Raw genomic sequence first — 25,493 nt, 5'->3', positions numbered from 1 at the left:
CACATCTGGCTCCTTGCTCAGCAGGGAGCCTGCTTCTCTCTCTCCTACTTGCTACTCCACCTGCTTGTGCTCTGTCAAATAAATAAAAATTCTAAAAAAAACAAAAAAACAAAAAACAAAACCTAACTCATCCCCTTCTTTCCATAACCACTGTCCCCACTTTAGTGGTGCATTATCCCCCTCCAGGATTACTGCAATAACATCCTTAACTGGAAACACCTCCGCTCTTGCCCTTCTAATTCTCCACAGAAGCCAGAGTGATCTACTGAAAATGTAAATCTGATCATGGCATTCTGTACTTAAAAACATCCAATGGTTCCCAATAAACTTAAAATGAAATCCAAAGTCCTGTCTTATTAGGGGTGCTTGGGTGGCTCAGTTGGATAGGCAGAGAGTTAAGCATCTGCCTTCAGCTCAGGTCATGATCCCAGGGTCTTGGGATGGAGCCCTGGATTGGATCAAGCCCTGCCTCCAATGGCAGGGCTCCCTACTCAACTCCCTGCTTGGGGGGGGGGGGGTGTGTCTGCTTCTCTTTCTTCCTCTGTCCCTCCCCCTCTCTCTCACTCTTTCTCAAATAAATATATAAAATCTTAAAAAAAAAAAAAAAAAGGTAAGTTACCTTATTATAACTTCCTCTATGATTTGCCTCACTGCTTCTCCCCCACCTCATTTCTGTCATCACACCATTTAATCACTACATTCTAGCCACGCTGGCCTTATTTTTGTTCCCCCAATCAGCTAAGCTCTTCCTTACCTCAGGACCTGCAGATACCCTTGCAGATACCAGGGATAACAGTTTACTTCCATTCACTCTTTACCTGGCTAACTCCCATTCCATTTTTCTTCATATGTCCATCAAGATTCCACATTTCTTTTCTCCACCTGACAGGCACATTACTGATACTCAATAAATAACTAATCACTTCATTTTCAATTATCCAGCCAGTACTAGCCAAAAAACAAACAAACAAAAAACCAAGAGAGTGGGATTACACAAAGGAACGTAATTCTATGTTCCTGAAACTTAAAAGTATTAAAATTATTTTAAAATCTAAATATGTCCAAAGCCTGTTTATTTGCAAAACTGAGAACTCAAAAAAAAAAAAAATCAAAATGTTACCATCCAAAAAAGATGATTAAATGAACCAAGGACAAAACACTGTCACAAGTGATTACTCCTGAAAGAAAATAATTAAGAACACTGGGGATTTTTTTTTTCTGCCCTATCTTTTACTTTATGAAAAAAACGGGACAGGGGGCTAAACAAAAATAGTAACGCAAGCAGTCAATAACTTAAAAATGTGTTTATTAGTCTTTTCTGGCCGAAACAAAAGAAAAAAAAAAAAAAGGCAAGCAAGCATTCGTGGTACTCAAATTATTACAACGTGTTTGAGTTAAATTCCATTTAAAAAGGAAAGAAAGAATTGGGTATCGGGGTTGTTACAGTAAATCTCCGGAGAGGTGATAAGACAGAAAACATTACTTGCTCCCTTTACATCTAAGGCAAAGGCGTTTCCATCCTCACTCCGCACCCCCCACCCCCGAATGTCCGGCGCTGAACAATGCCTAATGGATTCTCTAGGAAAAATTCCACGCTATCAACTCGACCAACCAAGGTCTCCATCATACGATCTCTACTACAGAGTCCGCCTTCTACTCTCAGCGTAGCCGCGGATCCCTTCTCAATTCTAGGACTCGCTTTGGGTAGATGGCTTCCCTCCTAGGATCCCAAACGAGAAACAGCTTCTACAGAACGCAAACGGCAAACAGCCGCGGGCAAGAAGGGAGGAAAAAAGGACCGATGCCAGACTCACCTGGGGCTGCACCGTACTCGACAGGGAAAACATCTCCTCCGGGCTCTCAGCTACCTCGCCAGCCTGCCGAAAGTGCCCCTCTGTCCACGGCTCGGCGGGGAGGTGCTGAGCCCTTCTTTCCTTTTCTTTTCCCCTCTCCCCTTAGTCCTAACTCTTCCTAGAAACAGAAAATGGCTTCCCCTTCTCACAGCTGCTGCAACGACAGACAATTTGCCCCGGAAGGTAAGGTTCCAACGCACCAGTACTTCCGGGGCAGGTGGGCAATGCTCGGGGGCGTACGTCTGCAGCTTCCGTTTTCCCGGACTGACATATCTACTGTCGCAGCTGAGGTCCCCTGGCCCCGAAACTAGCTGATGTCCACGTTGAATGATACAAAAGCGGGATCCCCAAACTCTCTGGCCGTATTTCTTTCTTAAGGGGCGACGGCATCGACCCTCTTAAAATCTTTCGTTGTACACCGAATTTATCAAACTTTCCAATTAAGTCTCCTTTTCCGACGGGGCCGGAAGGTACGATAGTTTGCGTAACTATCACCTCCCTCTTTTAATACGATTTGGTGCTCTTTATCTTCCCCACAATAAATCGAAAATTCTTCCTGTTGGTTCTAATCCGCTTCAGTCCGGCAAGTTACATCGTGTTTCTATGTCGGATGACAGGGCCAGCCACCGGCTTCCTGCTCATCCAGTTTCTCCACATTCTCGGATTTGCACTAGCCAGACCAAACTGGCTGACATTTCCCGCCAGGGTGCGAGGTCGCGAAGGAGTCAAAACCAAACAAAGCAAAAGTGAGACGAGGGCAGGGTCCCATCAACCTCGATTGGAGGTCAGGAGAAACCTCAGGTCTGCAATCGAGATTCTAGTCCGAGCAGCCTCTTTTGCAGGCCAAAGACTGTCTGTCCCTCCCCCATTATTACATATGAAGTGATTGGGCCGCGGTCCCCGCCCTCGAAGAGTCTGTGGTTGGTTGGAGAATTTCCCAAGGTCCCCGCCCGCGCCTACAAACCAGAGATGACGGGGGCGGGGCTGCGCTAGGCTCGGCGCGGCGAGCGCCGCAACGCGGTGACGTCACTGACGGCGGAGTGCGTGGGCGGGGTCTTACTTTGAACTCAGTTGGCGGGAGTTGTGGCTCGGAAAGGGGCCTTGGCTGATGCTGCAGGCTTCTATCCGGGCTGGCTTACGATGGAGCCCACTGCGGGAAGCCAGAAGGAGACTGAAGGAGACGCGGTTACAGGGGAGTGCGTGAATAGGATCCCAGTGCCAAGACCTCCCTCCATTGAGGAATTCACCATAGTGAAGCCCATCAGCCGTGGCGCCTTTGGGAAGGTGTATCTCGGGCAGAAAGGCGGCAAGTTGTACGCAGTGAAGGTAAGAAGTGGGGGAGAAAAGAAAGGGAAAGAGTCCGGACCTTCGGCCCTCTTTCCTGCCTCCGGGTTGGGCAGGCCCCAGGGCCGCAGGAGCCTATAGAGCGCTGTGACATGACTTCTTACTTGGAGTGACTTGAGCGCCGGCAGGCTGGGTGTCTCGCCTCTGCCCCGCCCTTCCTTTCACTCCGCTAATGCTTAGGAGAAGCCAGGATTTCTGAATCATGTTTACCATCCTGATCTTTACCGGGATTAAGTTGGAAACATTAAATTTGAAACAATTATTTAAAGACTGAAACATGTTAGAACATCTCACTCCTTTATCCTTGCAGCAGCATATATTAGGAAAGCACTCAAGAGCTTTCAGTGTATTTGAGCCTCTCCTAGCCTCCCTTGGTCCTCACCCACTCCATAGTCTCGGATTACTCTCAATTTCGGCACTGAGTGAACATGAAAAAGGAAAGAAACCGGCAGTCTGAGAGCTGATGCATTTTTCACCTTCCTTGCTATGTGAATATCTATCAAGTCTCTTGGAATTGTACTTGCCTGACTTTGAACAGTCCTCTCCGCCTAAGGGCTTCAACACTGAATCTTCTGTATTTCCTCTCTACTTTTAATAAAATCACCTTCATTGCTGTCATTCAGGCTAGAAACTTGAGTCATTTTAACTTCCTTCTATTTCACTTGTATAATCAGTGTCTCAGCTAGTCCTGTCAATTCTATCTCATATTCCTTCTTACCACCCCTTCCTTTCCATTCCGAAGACTACCCAAATACAGGACTTCATTTTTTCTTTGTTTTTTTCTCCCTCCCTGCTACTTTCCCTCCCTCTTTCCTCCTTAAAAGTACAAGTCAATTTTTGGTAAATTACAGTTTGGGTAACTATCACCGCTATCCGATTTTAGAATATATCCATCACTCTAAAAAGATCTGCTGCCTGTCTTCAGTACCTCCCCCTTAACACCCCTGGCCCCAGGATACCAGCAATCTACTTTCTATTTCTACAGATTTGCCTTTTTTCTACACTGCATGTAAATGGAATCTTACAACAGATAGTCTTTAGCATCTAGGTTTTATGGTTTTGTTTTTACCAGTGTTTTTGAGATTCATCAGACCTTCATTTACATACCTAGACTATCGGAGTAAACCCCTAAGTCCACTCCTTAGGCTGTGGCTTGCAAGCTAAAGTCTAAACTTCTTAGAAAAACAATCATAGGGCGCCTAAGTGTCTCAGTCAGTTGAACGCTCGGGTCTTGATCCCGGAGTCCTGGGAGTCCCGTATATGCTTTGCTCCTCTTCAAACCTTACCTGACCTTTCAGACCCACTCCACTGAAATTAATTCTTCCTTGCTTCATATGTCCCACCAATTTTTTGCTTTTCTTTCTACTCTATTTCCTAATCAGTCATTATCAGTTGTTGAAATAAAAATACCAATTCATTTTTTCGATGAATATTTGTTGAGTATCCCCTTTTTGTGTAGGGTCTAGGGTCCAGTGTTGCATACAAACATGCCTTCACAGAGCTTCCAATCTAGTGGAATGACAGGTAAAATCATGTTACAGACTGGCTTTGTCAATTTCCCTCAGTTTTCTTATGGAAAGTATATAAGGCTGGAATTTATGGTGTATTAATTATACACATTAATATTGGTTTTATTACTCTTAATGAGTCCCTGGAAGAAATATGTCTTTTAATCTTTCTGACAATTGATCTCAATGTTACTGACTGTTCAGTTTAGTGCTCCAATCTTAATATAGATTATACTACAGTTTTGCTTCTGTACCAGTTACCTGTCAACTTGAAAAGAGCACTTCTTGTTATTTTCTGTAAGACTGCATTTGAGACTGTTAACTTTCAGTAGTTTTAACTATTAAGGTTTTTTTCCTAGGCGAACAAACTTCGAATATTCTTCCTCTTTCTGATTCAATTCCCACCCATCAAAGAATCAGAAGTTAAAGAAAATTTATTAGCTCCTAATTATCTGTGCCTAGGTTCCTGATTATCTAGGGGCTTATTAGGAACATTACTACCTTTGAATTTGTTATAAGACTAGTAGGATGGAACTATTTTTCTACTAATATGTAGGGCACTAGGAGAGCATGTGTTTACTTCTTGTTCCTTCTCAAAAGGGATGCGATGTCACTTGATGCTAAAATAAGCAGTTCTCTGAAGAAATTTTAGTTCTGTTTACCATATTAGCTCTTTTTCTGACCGTTTCCTGAGGGCGATGACAATGACATCTATGTTCTCTCCATCTCTGGTTGTTTTCACTAAGGCAACTCTGAAACCTGAGAACACTCTTGTAATAAAAAAATAAAATGAATATATTGTTATGTTGTCTACCGTAGGTTGTCAAAAAAGCAGATATGATCAACAAAAATATGACTCATCAGGTACAAGCTGAGAGGGATGCCTTAGCCTTAAGCAAAAGTCCTTTCATTGTCCATTTGTACTATTCACTACAGTCAGCAAACAATGTCTACTTGGTAAGTAATTAATTTTACATTTTTTTCATCATTTAGCAATCACCAAATTCACTGAATTAAGAATACCGTTGAGGTGGCAGGGGTGGCACTGGGCTGGCTCAGCCAGTACAGCATCCAACCCTTGATCTCAGGCTTGTGAAGTCAAGCCCCTCACGGGGTGTAGAGAGTACTTACAAATAATTTCTTAAAGAATATTTATTTATTTATTTCACAGAGAGAGAGAGAGAGAGAGATCACAAATAGGCAGAGAGAGAGGCGGGGGGGGGGGAGCAGGCTCCCCACTGAGCAGAGAGATGAGATCACGACCTGAGCTGAAAGCAGAGACTCAACCCCCTAAGCCACCCAGACACCCCCAAAATAAATTTTTAAGGCGTGCATCGGTGGCTCGGTGGGTTAAGCGTCTGCCTTTGGCTCAGGTCATGATCCCAGAGTCCTGGGTTCAAGCCCCACATCATACTCCCTGCTCAGTAGAGAACCTGCTTCTCTTTCTCCCTCTGCCTGCTGCTTCCTCTGCTTGTGTGCTTTCTCTCCCTCTTTCTCTATGTCAAATAAATAAATAAATCTTTAAAAATATATATTTTAAAAAAAAAAAGAATCCAGTCTCTGTGTTTAGAGTACTTGGGTTTGAATTACAACTTTTGCACTTACTAGGTTTATGACTTTGGCCAAATTCTCGTAACTTCATATGGCCCAGTGTTCTGTGGAGAAAAAGAACTAATAGAGTGCGTGTGTGTGTGTGTGTGTGTGTGTATAGAGTGGAGATTTAAGGAATTGTTCTATGGGATTGTCATGGTTGGCAAGTCTGTAATCTTGCAGTGTAAGCCAGCAGACTGTAGACCCACGGAATAGTTGATGTTGTAACTCAGGACTGAAAGCAGTGTAGAAGCAGAATTCCTTCTACTTGGGGTGGGGTGGGGATAGGGGGTATAGAGGACAACACCTTGATCTTTTTTTCTTTTAATGCTTTCGACTGACTGGATGGGGCCCACCTAGATTATGGAGGGTCATCAGCTTTTACTTAAAGTATACCTAAATGTGGGCGCCTGGGTGGCTCAGTGGGTTAAGCCGCTGCCTTCGGCTCAGGTCATGATCTCAGGATCCTGGGATCGAGTCCCGCATCGGGCTCTCTGCTCAGCAGGGAGCCTGCTTCCTCCTCTCTCTCTCTCTGCCTGCCTCTCTGCCTACTTGTGATCTCTCTCTGTCAAATAAATAAATAAAATCTTTAAAAAAAAAAAAAGTATACCTAAATGTGGGGTGCCTGGGTGGCTCAGTGGGTTAAAGCCTCTGCCTTCAGCTCAGGTCATGATCCCAGGGTCCTGGGATGGAGGCCCGCGTCAGGCTCTCTGTTCGGCGGGGAACCTGCTTCTCCTGCCTGCCTCTCTGCCTATCTGTAATCTCTGTCTCTCAAATAAATAAATAAAATCTTCAAAAAAAGAAAAAAGTATACCTAAATGTTAATCTCATCTAAAACACAACTTCAGAGCAACAATTAGGTTCGTGTTTCGTCAAGTCTCTGAGTACTATGGAAGCCAAATGGGACATAAAATTAACTATCCCATGTTAGTTTCCTCATCTGCGAAATGGAGATAATAATAGCACCTACCTCAGAGGTTGTTATGAAATTGTAATAGGTAAATATAAAGCATGTAGAATAGTATCTGACACATAGTGCTAAAAATATTTGGTAAGTAAAGGATATATACTAGGAATACTATAAAGTTTGGTGTATAATAAGGCAGGTATTGGGAAGTGGTGGGTTTTGAGCATACGGAGTTTGAGAGTTGCTTGTTTGTCATTTCTAATGAAGAATTTGCGGGAGCGAGAATTGGTGAGAATATTTTAACTACATTATAGAAATCTGACTCCTGAGGTAGTGTGGATTAAATGTTTAGCGTCTCCAATAGCTTCTGTTCCGTATGCACAAATGGTTTTCTACGGATGGTTGGGCCTTAGGATGTAGGTTTTTGGCCCTGAATTTGTAATTTATCAACAGAATGTTCATTTCATCATAATTGATTTGCCTTCAGGAGTGGAATACCTTTATCCTTGATATGCTAAAGCTCTCTGTAAGTCTGTGGAATATAATTGTGGGACACTTCAACTTTTTGCTGTATCAAAAGCTTGAAACTGAACAGAACATGATATCCATCTTCAAGCTGTACACCTGAAAATTCAGGGTAGATTATAAAAATAGAGTCTAAAACTCTTTTGGTACCTGATAGTTAAATCCATTTTTAGTCTTTCAGTAAATCTGTGAGTATATTTAGACTGACATTAAATGTGACTTCAAAGATTAAATGGGAAGATTGAAAACTTTGGAGAATAAGAAGTTTTTCTAGGAGAGTGGTGAGTACTTTTTTTTCATTTGGACTAATTCAGGATCAATAAAAGTTTTTTTACACAGTTTAAGTACATGAACTATGATCATATTATACTATTGTTCTATACTGGTGACCTCATCCTCTCTAATGGCTACACAGAATTACATGGATATATTAAGGAATTCCATAATTTTTATAACAAATACCCTACTAATGAGTTGGTTGGGGTTCTTTGACTATTCTAGACAATAATAAAAAATAAATAAATAAATAAAATAAACAACAGTCCAATGAATAGCTTAACATGAATGGTAGTAGCTGGTTGTAATGACCTTCTCTGTAAGTGACAAGATCTGGCAATACTATGGGAAAGGATATTGGAGCAAAGATACAAATTTGTATTGACGGAATTCACCCTCAGGACAACATTAAGAGCAGCCCTTCAGGAGACCCCCTAGGTTCTAAGAAACCCAGATATGTGGGTCTACTTTTTATAGGACGATTCACTGTCTGAGAGTGTTGAAAAAAATAGAGTGGCAGTAAGAAGGTAAAAACCAAATACTATAAGAATAGTTGACTTTCCCTTTTTTTAAGCCTGGGGTAAGCCAAATCTAGCGCACTGTTTCTGCACAGCCTGTGAGCTGAGAATAGTTTTGGCATTTTTTAAATGTTGAAAAAAATCTAAGGAACAATAATACTTTGTGATAAGTGAAAACTATATGAAATTTGAATTTAGTGACTAAATACATCTTATTGGAAGACAGCCACATTCTTTGTTTACTTATTGTCTATGGCTGCTCTTGGGCTACAACAGAAGATTGAGGTAGTTGCCACACAGACCATATGGCTTGCAAAGCCTAAAATATTTACTATCTGGCTCTTCACAGAAAAAGAAGGAAACACTGACATTCCGTTCCCAAAGAAGGTAGGGGACTATTTAATCACACACGGCATATAAAACAGTATGTAGTAAAGACATTAGAAAGCACCAGGAAGACTTAAAGGATTAAAACAATATCCTGTTAGTTTCAGGTGTAAATCATAGTGATTCCATATTTTTGTACATTATGAAATGAACTCCACAATAAGTCTAGTTACCATCTGTCACCAAAGTTATTGCAGTGTCATTGGCTCTATTTCCTGTGCTGTACTTTTTTCATCCCTGTAACTTAAGTATTTTATAACTTTTTTTTTAGAGGGGACAGGGGCAGAGGGAGAGAGAGAATCTTAAGCAGATTCCATGCCCAGCACAGAGCCCAACACCAAATTCGATTTCACGACCCCGAGATCATGACCTGAGCTGAAACCGAGAGTCGGCCATGTAACTGACTGAGCCACCCAGGCACCCCATAACATCTTTATAGAAAGAAAAAATGTAACATAAGTTCATGCTGAAATTTCTTTTTTCTTTATGCTGAAATTTCCAATTCAGTGGGAAATCATAGAATTTTATCCAGCATCTTTAAAAAAAATGTATAACATATAAAAATATTTTGGAGGGCGCCTGGGTGGCTCAGTGGGTTAAGCCGCTGCCTTCGGCTCAGGTCATGATCTCAGGATCCTGGGATCGAGTCCCGCATCGGGCTCTCTGCTCAGCAGGGAGCCTGCTTCCTCCTCTCTCTCTCTGCCTGCCTCTCTGCCTACTTGTGATCTCTCTCTGTCAAATAAATAAATAAAATCTTTAAAAAAAAAAAAAACACCTAAAAATATTTTGGAAACAATGTATTCTTTTACCCTGACAATCTGGGTTCCTAAAAACATTAATGTAAGTACTCGTTTGCTTTCTTATTTTTTAATATTTCATTTATTTATTTGACAGAGATCACAAGTAGGCAGAGAGGCAGGCAGAGAGAGAGGGGAAAACAGGCCCTCTGCTGAGCAGAGAGCCTGATGCAGGGCTCGATCCCCGGACCCTGGGATCATGACCTGAGCCGAAGGCCAGAGTCTTTAACCTACTGAGCCACCCAGGTGCCCCTCGTTTGCTTTAACTTATAACATTATATATTTAATATTTTCAAAATAACAAATATCAATATTGTTTTACTAACACTACAACAACTAGAGTCAATTTAGGACTTTTTTTTTCCTGTTCTTTTTGTCCTTGGGATATAGTATTAAAATTCTGGTTTTTGAAGTCACTTGAAATCTGGTTTTTGAAGTCACTTGAAATCATTTCTGCTTGGTTATAAAACTTGAGATGGTGCTAGTGTCATTTGTTCCCCTTTTGTATCATAGATTTCTACTTAAAAAAGGGAATCCATTAAAGAAGAAGGAGGGGGCGCCTCAGTGGCTCAGTGGGTTAAGCCTCTGTCTTCAGCTCAGGTCATGATCCCAGGTTCCTGGGATCGAGCCCTGCATCAGGCTCTCTGCTCAGCAGAGGGCCTGCGTTCCCCTCTCTCTCTGCCTGCCTCTCTGCCTACTTGTGATCTCTCTCTCTCAAGTAAATAAATAATATCTTTAAAAAAAAAAAAAGTACTAGAAGAAGGGGCACCTGGACGGCTCAGTCAGTTAAGCGTCTACCTTCCACTCAGGTCATGATCCCAAGGTCCTGGGATTGAGCCCCATCTGGCTCCTTGCTCAGTGGGGAATCTGCTTCTCCCTCTCCCCCTACCCTTGTTCATACACTCTCTCTCTCTCATGTGCTCTCTTCAATAAATAATATAAAATCTTTACCAAAAAAAGTACTAGAAGAAAATTGATGTGAATATTTTTATAATCTTAAATTGATACAGGTCTTACTAAGTACAAAATAAAACGTTTTGATACAAATGGTATTTTGGTACAAAATACCATTTACATAGTCAAATAACAAGTTTGGAGAAAATATTGTTCAGAAAAATACAGAAAAGTCTAATTTTACTACTATGTAAACAGATTTTATACATCAATAAGAAGGAATTAAATACCCAAGTAGAAAAATGGGCAAAGAATTGAAGTGATTCACAAAAGATACATGCAAGATATCTAGGGGTTGTGGGGTCAAGCCCCACACTGGGTGTAGGGATTACTTAATAAAATCTTTTAAAAAAGTGTAAAGATCCGAAATCTCCCTACAAGTCAAAAAACATCTAAACAAGTCCTTTTGTTCTTAGACTGACAAAGAGGAAAAGGATCAGTAATTATTGTTGACGAGGACATAAGAAACATTCTCATGAGCTCAAGTGCAGTATGTTTACTTATTTATTTACGTACTACTGAATTATAAACTCTTTCACTGAAGAGACATTTTATTCTTGCTTATATTTCCAGTGCTAGCACCGTGTGTAGCACAGACTTAGGGCTTAGTAAATGTTTTCATGATTGATGTCATCAACAAAAACTGACTAATCTCTATATACCAGGGAAACTACTGACCTAAAGACGAAAGAAAGGACTTTGTTTTATGAAGGTCTTACTAGGCAGTATTTTATATCTTAAAACGATACAGATTTTTAAGAATAATGACAGTGCATGTAAAAGGAACAGTAGAGATTTGCAACCACCTAGCAATATTGGAGTTAGACAAGAATCATCTGTGGTCACATGATGCTAAGATCAGTGCTTGAAATCTGTTGGGAAACAGGTTATTTACGTACACTCAACATATTTCCTCCATTACTTCTTAATTACCAGGGGCTTAAAAAAAGTACTTCATTGGAGAAATCTGGAAGTCACCACCTGAACTAAGTGATCAAAGTCAACATCCCCAGTAATGGAACATGCTGACAGTAGTTGTCTCATCTAGTGGGAGTGTCTCTAAGAACGAGTCGACATTACTTACCTAGAATTCCTGTCAAAAATGCAAACCTGAATTGAATAGTGAGGAAATAATTGAATGTCATGAAAGACTGCCCCCCTCAACAAGGCAAAAATCTGTCCCAGATTAAAGGAGACTAAAGAGATATGATAACTAAATGCCATGGAGGTCTTGGCTAGGGCAGGGTGGTAAGATATCTTATCAAGGATATTTATTTAGATACTCAGAGAAATTTGAATATAGACTATCAATTAGATAATAGTATTAGTGTTAAATTCCTTGAATTTTATTATGCTGTAGTTAGGTAAGAATATTCTTGTTAGGAGAGACATGACGAAGAATTTTGTGATGATAGGTCATGATCTCTTCAACTTTATTTTCCGGTTATCTATTTATTTATTTATTTTTAAAGATTTTATTTATTTATTTGACAGAGAGAGATTACAAGTAGGCAGAGAGGCAGGCAGAGAGAGAGAGGAGGAAGCAGGCTCCCTGCTGAGCAGAGAGCCCAATGCGGGACTCGATCCCAGGACCCTGAGATCATGACCTGAGCCGAAGGCAGCGGTTTAACCCACTGAGCCACCCAGGTGCCCTATTTTCCGGTTATTTAACAAAAACTTTAAAGCTATAAATATCATTTGTTAATGTTGCCACACTTTGAAACTGTTTAGTCTGAATAAAAATCATGCATTTAAGATATTTATGCTAATAATCATGTTCCTTTGTTTATTATGTAATATAATTATGTTATTAACACTTATTTTATATTCATATATGTGGAGAGGAAGAAAGCAAATGGGCAAAATGCTCACAGTGGTGAGTCTAGATGAAGAGTACATGGGACTGTTCTTATATCTTTCTGTAAGTCTGAATTTTTATTCAGATTAAGCAGTTCAAATTCAATTTAAAAAAAAGATATGGCAACATGAGCAAACTTCATATTAATGTGTACTGAGTAAGATCAAGAAAATATATCTATTACAGAGCCATGCTAAAAATAGATAACTATGATACTCAAAAATTGTTTTTGTGGTAATCAAATCATATTGTTTTTATTTTATAACATTTGTATTCCTTTTTGATAGGTAATGGAATATCTTATTGGTGGTGATGTCAAGTCTCTCCTACATATATATGGTTATTTTGATGAAGAGATGGCCGTGAAATATATTTCTGAAGTAGCCTTGGCTCTAGACTATCTTCACAGACATGGAATCATCCACAGGTAAAGATGGACTTTTCTACAAACTATTAGTTAAGTATAAATCTTTTGCCTTTTACAAACTATTAGTTAAAACCGCAGATAATCAAATTATGTATTATTTGAGTTTGAAATATTTGCATAAGCATTTGCCCATGTAAAGTTTGGTAGTAACGAGTGTGAGTTCAAAAATTCCATCAACTTGAGGCACCTTTGGAACTCAGTGGAGTAAGCATCTGCCTTCAGCTCAGGTCATGATCCCAGGGTCCTGGAAATGAGCCCCACGTTAGGCTCCCAGTTCAGTGGGGAGTCTCCTTCTCCCTCTCCCTCTGCACCTCCTCCTGCTTGTGCTCTCTCTTTCTCTTATAAATAAATAAAATAAATTTTAAGATTTTATTTATTTATTTGACACAGAGAGAGAGAGATCACAAATAGGCAGAGAGGCAGGCAGAGAGAGAGAGAGAGAGGGAGGGAAGCAGGCTCCCTGCTGAGCAGAGAGCCCGATGTAGGACTTGATCCCAGGACCCTGAGATCATGACCTGAGCCGAAGGCAGCGGCTTAACCCATGGAGCCACCCAGGCGCCCAAATAAAATCTTTTTTAAAGAGTAAATAAAAGCACTAAGTTTTTAAAAAATGTATAAATTCCATCAATTCTTGTTTCATCTCCCCTCCCTATGCTTTGAATATGTTGCTTTGAACATGGGTACACCATTTTGTTGTGAAGAATATTGAATCTTTTTTCCACCCCCTTACCATCATACAGAAATGTTATATTTTGGGGTGCCTAGGTGGCTCAGTTGTTAAGTGTCTGCCTTTGGCTCAGGTCGTGATATCTGTATTCTGGGATGGAGCCCCACATCGGGCTCCCTGCTCAGTGAGCCTGCTTCTCTCTCTCCCTCTGCCTGTTGCTCCCCCTGCTGTTCTCTCTCTTTCTTTCTCTTTCAAATAAATAAAATTGTAAAAAATAAATTTATTTATTTAAATAAAAAGTGCTATATTTTAAAATGCCAACTGATTTGCGGTGTTTTACTCTGTGCAAAGGAAGTCATATTCTAAGTGGCTCTTCTCTATTAAGGTTTAATCTTATCCTCCATGAAAGAGGTAAATATGATTTTGGTGTAGCCTGAGGTTTATTTTATCTAATGAGTTTTATTTGTCATAATGAACTATCTACTGAATAAAAATGCCAAAGATAATCTATTATTAAATCGGTTAACTTTCTCATTGTTTCAAATATACAGAAGATAATTTACTTTTGAGAGTTGTTTTTTGTACTCTCAAAACCAACAGTAAGTGCCTTGTTTTAGTGAAAATAAATAGAGTTTGAGTCTTCTGAAATTTCTGGGTTTTCCCCTGCTAATTCTACATTAACACTAGCTCTTTTTTAATTGTCTACTATTTGTTTTTTGTATGTGCAGGGATTTGAAACCAGACAATATGCTTATTTCTAATGAAGGTCATATTAAACTAACAGATTTTGGCCTTTCCAAAGTTACTTTGAATAGAGGTAAGAAAAATAGCAGGTAAGTATGTTTTTAAAAACCCAACAACTATTTGCTATTAACTTACACTATTTTGTTCATTTATAATGCTAAAATTTGATGATTATTTGTTCAAAAAAAGAATAGAAAGGTATAATGGTATTTCCTTTCAATTGAAGATGAAAAATGAAGAAAAGGAGCACCTGGGTGGCTCAGTTTAAGCCTCTGCCTTTGGCTTGGGTCATGATCTCGGGGTCCTAGGATTGGGCCCGTGTCAAGCTCTCTGCTTGGTGGGGAGCCTGCATCCCCCGCCCCCTGCCTGCCTCTCTGCCTACTTGTGATCTCTGCCTGTCAATAAATAAATAAAACCTTTTTTAAAAAAATGGGGGAAAAAAAGGATGAGAAATGGAAATAATCATTCCTGAATCATCAAGGACTTTCAAAGTTCTTTGGATCTTCAAAGAGGAACTCAAAATTTCTGTTCTTCTGACTTTGTGTCTACTGAAACTGGTTTGACCAATTAAACATCAGTAAAGTGACTAAAATAACTATAAAATGATAAACAGTGATACCTACAAAACTTCTTCAAACTGACAGAATCACCACCAAGACCTTGATAAACAAGGGCAAAGAAAATGAACACAATTCACACACACACACGTATATGGGAGTATATTAATTTCACTCTTGGTAATGAAAGAAATGCTAATTTAAAAAATAATAAATGAATCATTTCACTGTTAAACTAGGCAAAAAAAGAAAAAAGAGAGAGAGGGAGAGAGAACTGAAGATCTAAAATTAATGAGACTGCAAAACCATAGTTAGTTTTTCCAGAAACATTGTAAATTAGCACAGTGCTTTCCAAAGGTTATCTACCAATGTGTTTTAAGAAACAAAAGAATTTAGGATGCCTGGGTGGCTCAGTTGGTTAAGCGACTGCCTTCAGCTCGGATCATGGTCCTAGAGTCCTGGGATAGAGTCCTTTGTCGGGCTCCCCGCTCAGCAGGGAATCTGTTTCTCCCTCTGACCACTCCCCTGTCATACTCTCTCTCTCACTTTTGCTCTTGCTCTCAAATAAATAAATAAAATTAAGAATTTAAGAAAAGAAACAAAAGAGTTTAATTCTTTTTGACCTAGTTAGTCTATCTTAGAATTTTTCTAAGGAAATGGTTCAAGAGAACAAAATATATGAATAAAACTTAGTAGCAGCATTGTTTCTAATAGGGAGAAACTAGAAATTACTTACGTTTATCATAGAAACATAGCTTACCGACTTGGTAGCATATTAACTTACCTATTAAAATGGTAGCAGATAGAAATAAATGAACAGGAGAGCACAAAATTGGGCTTATTAATTATAAAATAAATGAACAGGAGAGCACAAAATTGGGCTTATTAATTATAAACCACAGGATTATAATTATTTGAAAATAAATACACACCTATAATTCTTTATTTGCAAGTACACATTTCAAAAGTTTTGTATACCTAAGGATTTTCATTTAGTTTGATAAAATTTGACCTGAGCTGATGGGGGCTATTTATGGTTTTTATTAGTCCCATTTCACATAACTACTCAGATACTTCACAGCAGTAATAATAATATTTGAGTACACGTGGCTAGATGAGATGCCACTAGAGATGTTCCTTACTATACAGTATACTGGATATTTACCCAAAGAAAACAAAAGTACTAATTTGGAAAGATAAGGTGCATCCTTATGTTGATTACAGCAGTATTTCCAATAGCCAAGATAGGGAAGAAATCCAAGCTTCCATCAATAGATGAATTGATAAAGAAGATTTGGTGTGCAGACTCACACACTAGGATATTACTCAGCCATAAAAAAGAATGAGCCCTTGTCATTTGTGACAACATGGGCAGACCTAGAGGGTATTATGCTAAGTGAAAGAAGTCATACAGAAAGACAAGTACCCTATGATTTCACTTATATCATGGAACCTAAAAACCAAAACAGACAAACAAAAAAAGTGGAGACAGACCCATTAATATAGTGAACAGACTGATGATTGTGGGAGAGAAAAGGCAAAACGGCAAAATGGGTGAAAGGGAGTAGGAGACATAGGCTTCCATTATGGAATTATTCCAGTTATGGATATATATTCCACATTATTCCAGTTATGGAATGAGTAAGTCATGAGGATGAAAAATACAGGATAGTGAATATAGACAATAATATTGTAATAGTATTGTTTGATGACAGACAGTAGCTACACTTGTGGCAAACATGGTATAACATATAGAGTTGTTGAATCACTAGGTTGTGCACCGGAAACTAAGGTAAAATTGTGTGTCATATCTCAATAAAAAAACAAAAAAACCTAAAAAGATCACTATATATTCATCACCTTACCTTTCTAAAATCTAAACATTTTAAAATTGTAAGGCAAATCTAACTCCCTGGGATTCAAATAAGACACTGAAAAAGTCATAAATCCATTAAATTTTGTGTTATGGTGATATAACAGTTTAATTTTTTTTTTCCTATCTGATAATTTGTTTAAAATTTGGCTCCCATAGGGAACCTGGTTGGCTCAGTTGGTAGAGCACGCAACTCTTGATCTTGGGGTCTTGAGTTCAGTCCCCACACTGAGTAGTAGATAGCTTACATGAAAAATAAAAATAATTTAAAAAATTAAAATAAAATAAAATTTGCCTCCCAAATAATTCTCTATTTGTATTACTATAAATAGTAATATGATAAACATCTTAAGTATACAGATTCTGAATTTGGTTTTTGTCTTTTTTTTTATAGTGTTAAGAAATCCATAATATAAAATTTACCATTTTTAAAAAGTATACAGTTCAGTAGTATTAACTATATTTACATTGTTGTGCAACAGATCTCTAGAACTTTTTCATCTTGCAAAACTGAAACTCTATATCCTAAATTCCCCTCCCCCCAGCCCCAGCAACCACAGTTCTTTTTTCTGTATCTGTGAGTTTGATTACTTTAGGTATCTCATATAAGTAGAATTATAGACTATTTGTCATTTTGTGACTGACTTATATCACTTAGCATAATGTCCTCAAGTTTCATCCACATCACAGCGTATAACAGTATCTCCTTCTTTTTAAAGGCTGAATAACATTCCCTTATATGTATATGTGCTGCCGAAGCGAGCACAATTCCCTTATATGTATATATGCCACTTCTTAAATCTGTTTATGTGTTAGTGGACATTTGGGTTGCTTCTCCTGACTACTGTGAATTATGCAATGAACATGAGTGTATAAATCTCTCTTATAGACCCTGCTCTCAATGCTTACCTATATATAGTCAGTAGTGGAATTCCTGGGTTATATAGTGATTCTATTTTAATTTTTTGAGGAACCTCTATTGTGTTTTTCATAGTGGCTCCACATAGTGGAGGATACTGATACCGGGGTTGTGAGTTCAATCCCCACATTGAGTGTAGAGATTAGTTAAAAAGGTGGCTCAGTGGGTTAGGCCTCTGCCTTCGGCTCAGGTCATGATCCCAGAGTCCTGGGATCGAGCCCCACGTCGGGCTCTCTGCTCAGCAGGGAGCCTGCTTCCCCCCCCCTCCGCCTGCTGCTCTGCCTACTTGTGATCTCTGTCTGTCAAATAAATAAATAAAATCTTTAAAAAAATAAAATAAAATAAAATCTTTAGAGACGCCTGGGTGGCTCAGTCGTTAGCCATCTGCCTTCAGCTCAGGTCATGGTTCCAATGTCCTGGGATCGGGCTCTGCATCAGTCTCCTTGCTCAAGAGGGGGCCTACTTCGCCCTCTCCCATTCCCCCTGCTTGTGTTCCCTCTCTCACTCTCTCTCTCTCTCTCTGTCAAAAAAATAAATAAAATCTTTAAAAATAATAATAAAATAAAATCCTTTTTAAAAAAAGTCTGACACCACATAGAATATCACACTTTTCCTACCGTTTGTGGGGCGTGGGGTGGGGTGGTTATTTTTTTAATTATTTTTTAAGGAGTGCCTGGGTGGCTCAGTCAGTTGGGCATCTGCCTTCAGCTCAGGTCATGATCCCAGGGTCCTGGGTTTGAGCCTCGAATAAGGCTCCCCGCTCCACACTCCTTCTGCCTGCCACTCCCCCTGCTTATGCATGCTCTCTCTCTCTCTCTCGCTCTCTCTGTCAAGTAAATTTTAAAAATCTTGAAGTAAATAAATAAATATATATATAAAGTTTTAACGTAATCTGTATATCCAGGTAGGGCTCTAATCCATGACCCAGAGATCAGGAGTCACATGCTCTACTGCCTGAGCCAGCCAGCACCCACCATTTTTGATATCTAAAGAAAACAGTACCTTATGTGTGAATGTTGAATTATTTTACAAAGTTATGTACTGAAACTGATAAAAATTCTGTATCAGTTTCTATCTTGACCTATACTTGCACATGTTAGTTCACAGGGGAGCCCATAGTTTGTACTAATTCCTTAAACAGATTGTGATGTTGGAATTTAATTTATATTCCTAATATTCCTTCTTAATTTTTCTTACCACATCCTCTTCTAGTATTTGATTTATCAAGAATTATTTTGTTACCAGTTAGCTAATTCTCTTGTTTAGTGAGTGAGTACTCCCTAATTTAGGTCATTACACTGTGTTCTATTCATTCCAGAGCAAGACTCTGTTCTATCAAAGTTTCATGATTTCAATCAGTTGCTTTTTTTTAAATAGGGAAAAATTTATCTTTCTTTTTTTTTTTGACCCCTTTCATCCATTTCTTCTGTCCCCACCTCTTGCCTCTGGCATCCACCAGTCTGTTCTCTGTACCTGTAAGCTTAGTTTTGTTTTGTTTTTTAAGGTTCCATATATAATAGAGATCATACATTATTTGTCTTTCTCTTTCTGCTTGGTTGTGTATTTTTATACTGTGGCATGGTGGCTTCTCTGGATATGTTCATCTTACATAAGCCAGTATTATAGATATTGTGGGGGACAAAATTCTGAACAGATGATTTTCGACTAGTAAGTCAATGACATTGAAGTTTTTGAAGAATTTCATTTATTTTTCTTTCTATACACAGACATCAATATGATGGATATCCTTACAACACCATCAATGGCTAAACCTAGACAAGACTACTCAAGAACCCCAGGACAAGTGTTATCTCTCATCAGTTCTTTGGGATTTGTAAGTACTTGATTAGAAAAAAAGTCACATAATGTGCCCTTTCATGATTGCCATTTAAAATTGAATCCTTTTTTAAAATAAATGTTCAAAATAAATTTAAGTATCAAGCATGTTGAGTTACTTTAACATTATCTACTTGGGTGGTATAACAGTTTATGTATTTAGGTGGTGTTTTTGTAGAGGTAAATCTTAGCATTTGTTTTTGTTTTTCTTTCTTTAATAGTACACACCAGTTGCAGAAAAAAACAAAGACTCTGCAAATATTCTTTCAACCCATGTATCTGAAACATCGCAACTTTCTCAAGGACTAGTTTGTCCTATGTCTGTAGATCTCAGGGATGCTACTCCTTACTCTAGCAAACTACTAAATTCATGTGAGTACAAAAGAAAAAGTAGTTTATTCCATTAAATGTGTCTTTTGAGGAAAAAGTGTTTTTTAACTTTTAAATTTCTAGTATAGGTATGAAATACAAATACTTGAACTATCTGTGGCATTCCTATATTTCCTCATGTAAATGCCATTTTTGACACAGATTGTTACAGATCTTTTTTTTTTTTTTTTAAATAAAGATTTTATTTTTATTTTAAGTAATTTCTATACCTAACATGGGCCTGGAATTTACAACCCCAAGATCAAGAGTCACATGCTCGGGGCGCCTGGGTGGCTCAGTGGGTTAAGCCGCTGCCTTCGGCTCAGGTCATGATCTCAGAGTCCTGGGATCGAGTCCTGCATCGGGCTCTCTGCTCAGCAGGGAGCCTGCTTCTCTCTGTCTCGCTGCCTGCCTCTCCATCTACTTGTGATTTCTGTCAAATAAATACATAAAATCTTTAAAAAAACAAAAAAAAAGAGTCACATGCTCAACTGACTGAACCAGCCTGGTGCTTAAAGACTTAAAGACTTGGATCTTTAGCTGAGAGCTAATGAGAGATCCCTAGCTAATGAGAGATCCTTCCATTAGCTTGGTATTAGAATGACCATTGGGTAAGTTTCATTGTACTGGGTCTATGGAAATCTTTATGTTGAGAATATATATATATAATATTTTGTGTCTGTCTTTATAAAATTATTTCCAAAAGACTTTGAAATAAAATAGTTGAAGTAAAGATAAAATTTTTCATTAGGACACAATAAAAAACAGAAGTTAAGTAATATAGGAAGAGAATGGGACATCTGGAGAGCACTTAACTTCACCTTTCATAACTTAGAATGGTGGATGATTTAGTTCCCTGCACTTGATGTTCTTTATGTTGGGAATGTGAATAACGATGCTTTATAGAGCAATTAGGGTTACATGTTTTCATAGATGTTACCTCATTTTCAGTTTGGTCCTCAAATCTGCATATATCCAGGATATCTCACTTATAAATGAGAAAACTAATGTTTGAAAATGTTTAGTTATACACTAGTAAGTGAGAAAGCCAAGCCCTGATTTCAACTACAATTTTCTGTCCATTGACCCTTTCTTCCAAAGTCATTGAGTCTTAATTCTTCTGTCAAAAATCACTTCTGTGGAAATCAAAATGGCTGAAAAACATATATATCTTTGATAAATACAAAACTACTAAAATACAGAATATGCAGGCTCTAGAATATACTAGAGCCTTACTCTTTTTTTTTTAATAGCCTTACTCTTTTTTTTTTAATTTTATTTATTTATTTGCTAGAGAAAGAGAGAGAGAGAGAGCGAGCACAGGCAGGCAGAGTGGCAGCAGGGGCAGAGGGAGAAGCAGGCTCCCCGCCGAGCAAGGAGCCCCATGTGGGACTCGATCCCAGGACACCAGGACCATGACCTGAGCCGAAGGCAGCCGCTCAACCAACTGAGCCACCCATAGCCTTACTCTTAAGTGAAAATAATTGCATCTCCCTTCGTCATTTTTTTTTAAATCTAATCAGAAGTCAACCAGGGCAAGGCACTGCACTGGTCACCCAGTGGATATCAAGATGAGTAAGAGAAGTCCTTTCCTCAGAAGAGCTTATAATTCTGTGTTGATTACATATGTAAAGGAATAACAATAGCAAGCCTCTACAATAAAATCATAAGGAGGATATTGTGATACAACACAGAAAGTGTTAAATGCTAACTGGGAAAATCAGGAATGGTTCTCAGTAAAGATATAGTAGTAGCTCCAAGTATATTGGAAAAGGGCATTTAGGTAGAGGCATGAGCAAAGGCACTGACACTTGGAAGTATGCGATCTTCAGACAATGGGGACTAAATGTGTAATGTAGAATGGGATGCATGTGCAATGGGAAAGGAAGCCTAGCAGGAAGATGGGCAAGGATCAAGTGTCATTATAGGGAATCGAGAAGCTGTAGGGAATCATCAAAAGTCCCAAAGAGGGGTGCCTGTGTTGCTCAGATGGTTAAGCATCTGCCTTTGACTCCAGTCGTGATCCCAGGGTCCTGGGATTGAGTTCTGCATTGGGCTCCCTGCTCAGCAAGGAGCCGCTTCTCCCTCTCCCTCTGCCCCTGCTTGTGATCTCTCTCTGTCAAATAAAAAAAAAAAAATCTTAAAACATACACACACATGCACATACACACACACAAGTTCCAAAGAAAGGAATGGTCTGATCATATCACTGATATAGAAAGAACTCCTTAGCCAATATACAGTATGCACATGGCATTGGGTTAGAAACAAATTTCCATATTACTAGGGGGAGGCAAGCTGAGCAGTTTAGTCAAATATCAAGGTCAGAGTCCAGTGAGTTTCAGGAATTTCATTGAGAGGGTTTATGTATCAAAAAAACGTTCTGGATGGCCACTGAAATTCTATTTCTAGTTTTAAAGTTCCAAGATTCATTAAATCAAAAAACTGTAGGAATTTACTTGAAATTAAAGTCGTGTGTTCACCCTCTTAGGGAAAGAAAAAACAAAATACACATATATTTTTATATACATAGAAAATCTATATATGCACGTATTCTGATCTTTCATAAAAGCGTCATTGCCTGTTTTGTCTCCTAAGTTCAGGAACAACAGTTGTCAGCATCATTATATGATACACACGTATCATGTAGGTGCTTCTGCTTTCTTGTCCTGGCCTGCTGTTAGCCATTCACTGTTAGGTATCTTACCCAGTAGTATAAAACACAACATACTTGTGAGCACATAAACCTCAATATTAGAATAAAGCTATGTTTTTTATTTGAGAGAGAGAGAGCGCGCGCACAGGCAGGAGGGGCAGAGAGAGGGAGAGAGCGTCTCAAGACTCTGTGCTAAGCGTGGAGCCCGACACAAGGCTCCATCTCACAATCCTGAGATCAGGACCTGAGCAGAAACCAAGAGTCACACCCTTAACTGATTGCACCACCCAGGTGCCCCTAAAGCAATGGTTTTGATTAAATACAAATTGAACTGAGTAAATTTAGTCACATTCCAATCTTATATCATATCTGGATATAGTATATCAATAATGTTCTCTTATCAAGAAGAGTTTCTAAGTAGATAATGGATTTCTTCCTAATTATAACTTAGTTCCTTTTTGCCCTCATTTTCACTTGTGAATGTTGAGGTAGGTTTGTTTTTTCCCTAAATATCCATGAAAGTACTTGTATGTGTGAATGTTTATCTGAGCGGATTGGATAATATTTGCACAGACAGAACTCTGATGTACAATACTTAAGACTTTGGCTAATTATCTGGAAAGATTCAGGCTCAGTGAGGAACTCAGAAAAATGTGACATTGCTCCAATATTTTTTCTTCCCTGCAGGTCTGGAAACAGTTGCCTCCAATCCCGAGATGCCCGTTAAGTGCCTAACGTCTAATCTCCTGCAGTCCAGGAGAAGGCTGGCTACATCCAGCACCAGCAGCCAGTCGCATACCTTCGTATCCAGTGTGGAGTCTGAGAGCCACAGCAGTCCCGGATGGGAGAAGGACTGCCAGGTGAGAGTTTCGTATGTCACATTGACAATGGAGATGCTTTACACTTTGCCATGTAAATTCTGTAAGGAAATGAAACTGTTACATGAATGGCAGTCAAGGTAGTCTTTATTTGCCTGTATATTCTGTCAAATTATTTTTAAATATTTCATTTCACATTCAAATGCAGAATTATTCGTAATTAATATATAGTGAGCTTGCAGAAAATTGATAGAAAACGTTTGGTTCAGGGCATCTAGATAGTCTTTTTTTTTTTTTTAATTCCCTACCATGACATAAACACTAGCTTATTGTACTTTTTTTTTTAAAGTATTATTTTAAAACTTATATTACCTCCTTCTATACGGTATTCTTTCAGTTTCTCATTTAATGGAAGATAACTCTTTCAGATCAGAAATAACTTTTAGACCGCAGGGTAATGTATATGTGCCTTTAAAAGTATTTATTTTAGGGACGCCTGGTGGCTCAGTTGGTTGAGCAGCTGCCTTCGGCTCGGGTCATGATCCCGGCGTCCTGGGATGGAGTCCTGCATCGGGCTCCTTGCTTGGCAGGGAGCCTGCTTCTCCCTCTGTCTCTGCCTGCCACTCTGTCTGCCTGTGCTCGCTCTCGCTTCTCTATCTATGAAAAATAAATAAATTTTTAAAAAAAAGTTTTTATTTTAAGGACATTTGCTTGCTAAGTGAATGGAGTTACTTAAAGTTATTTACTTGAGTATATATTCTGCTTTTGCCTTTTTTAAGCTATTAAAACTGGTATTACAGGTGAGAGGAACAGAAGTTTTATTTTATTATTATTATTTTTTAAGAATTTACTTATTTATTTGACAGAGAGAGCGATCACAAGTAGGCAGAGGCCCACAGAGAGTGGGGGGAAGCAGGCTCCCTGCTGAGTAGAGAGCCTAGTGTGGAGCTGGATCCCAGAATCCTGAGATCATGACCCGAGCCGAAGGCAGAGGCTTAACCCACTGAGCCACCCAGGTGCCCTTGAACTGAGGGTTTGTTTTTGTTTTTGTTTTTTAAAGATTTTATTTATTTACTTGACAGAAAGAGATCACAAGTAGACAGAGAGAGAGGCAGGCAGAGAGAGGGAAGCAGGCTCCCTGCTGAGCAGAGAGCCCGATACGGGACTCGATCCCAGGACCCTGAGATCATGACCTGAGCCGAAGGCAGCGGATTAACCCACTGAGCCACCCAGGCGCCCAGAACTGAGGTTTTAAATTATGAAGTTTCCTTCATAGAGTGCAGATAAAATAATGTTAGGTTAGAATAATGGTAATACACAAAGAATAAACTTTCTGTTCAAGTGAATAATTTGGATTGTATTTACTCCTTATTCTCAGTAATATGATTTTCTTCATTGTTGGATATTTGTGTTCTAGAAGTAAGGTCAGATTATTTTTCAGTCAAGGCAGTGTTTCTCGATCTTTTTTCCTTCTCTTATAGGCTGCTCTACAGGTAATACATGCTACATGATAAACAGATTTCCTTTCCTAATACTGTTATTTCACCTCCTTCCTGTTCAAGAAAGCATATTGTATAATATTTCAAACCACACACACCCTTACCTTCTCCCTACTACTTCTGTATCCAGGCAGAATGCAATGATTGGATTATAGTGGTGCTTCTCAAGTTATGATGAGGGAGTGAGAATGGACCCGACCCTCTAAACCCTGGCGTTATCCCTGGATGGTCTCTGTCTGTAGCTCTATGAGTTGTAATTTAGGGATTGTTGTTATTGTTATTCATGAATAAGCATTCCTTATTATTACTAAGTAAGTTAATAAAGTTTGATTTTTCACATACCAAAAACAGGCATGGTTAGAGTTTATTGAAGACACACTCTTACTGAGTAATGTTGCAAAAACCCTGATTACCGTGCACCAATTTTTGATACTCTGTAGAAAGCTCTGATCACAGAAAAGCACCTGCAGATAGCTGGAATTCAAACAGATTTTAAGAAAAGTGTTTTGGGGGCGCCTGGGTGGCTAGGTCATTAAGCGTCTGCCTTCGGCTCAGGTCATGATCCCAGCATCCTGGGATCCAACCCCATATCAGGCTCCCTGCTCAGCGGC

At 39.0% G+C, this 25,493-nt stretch overlaps 2 protein-coding genes across 5 annotated transcripts in view; one reads left to right on the top strand and one right to left on the bottom strand.

Moving 5' to 3' along the window:
- The window catches only part of YME1L1 (YME1 like 1 ATPase), a 59,524-nt gene extending 57,021 nt beyond the window's left edge, over nt 1-2,503 (bottom strand). The window contains exon 1 of the mRNA XM_044228856.1: nt 1,815-2,503. Coding sequence (XP_044084791.1) covers nt 1,815-1,847 — 33 coding nt within the window. The 5' untranslated portion in view covers nt 1,848-2,503. The remainder of the gene's footprint in view (nt 1-1,814) is intronic.
- A 443-nt stretch (nt 2,504-2,946) lies between these two features.
- MASTL (microtubule associated serine/threonine kinase like) overlaps nt 2,947-25,493 on the top strand; it is a 35,267-nt gene continuing 12,720 nt past the window's right edge. For all 4 annotated transcript variants that reach the window (XM_044227650.1, XM_044227648.1, XM_044227649.1 and 1 more), the window contains exons 1-7: nt 2,947-3,179; nt 5,525-5,662; nt 12,805-12,944; nt 14,340-14,428; nt 19,432-19,538; nt 19,762-19,912; nt 23,253-23,425. In XM_044227650.1, the coding sequence (XP_044083585.1) occupies nt 2,994-3,179; nt 5,525-5,662; nt 12,805-12,944; nt 14,340-14,428; nt 19,432-19,538; nt 19,762-19,912; nt 23,253-23,425 (984 nt within the window). In that variant the 5' untranslated portion in view covers nt 2,947-2,993. The remainder of the gene's footprint in view (nt 3,180-5,524; nt 5,663-12,804; nt 12,945-14,339; nt 14,429-19,431; nt 19,539-19,761; nt 19,913-23,252; nt 23,426-25,493) is intronic.

Source organism: Neovison vison, chromosome 12, assembly GCF_020171115.1.
Source record: "Neovison vison isolate M4711 chromosome 12, ASM_NN_V1, whole genome shotgun sequence".
NCBI lineage: Eukaryota > Metazoa > Chordata > Mammalia > Carnivora > Mustelidae > Neogale > Neogale vison.
This window is presented reverse-complemented; position numbering and strand designations above follow the sequence as displayed.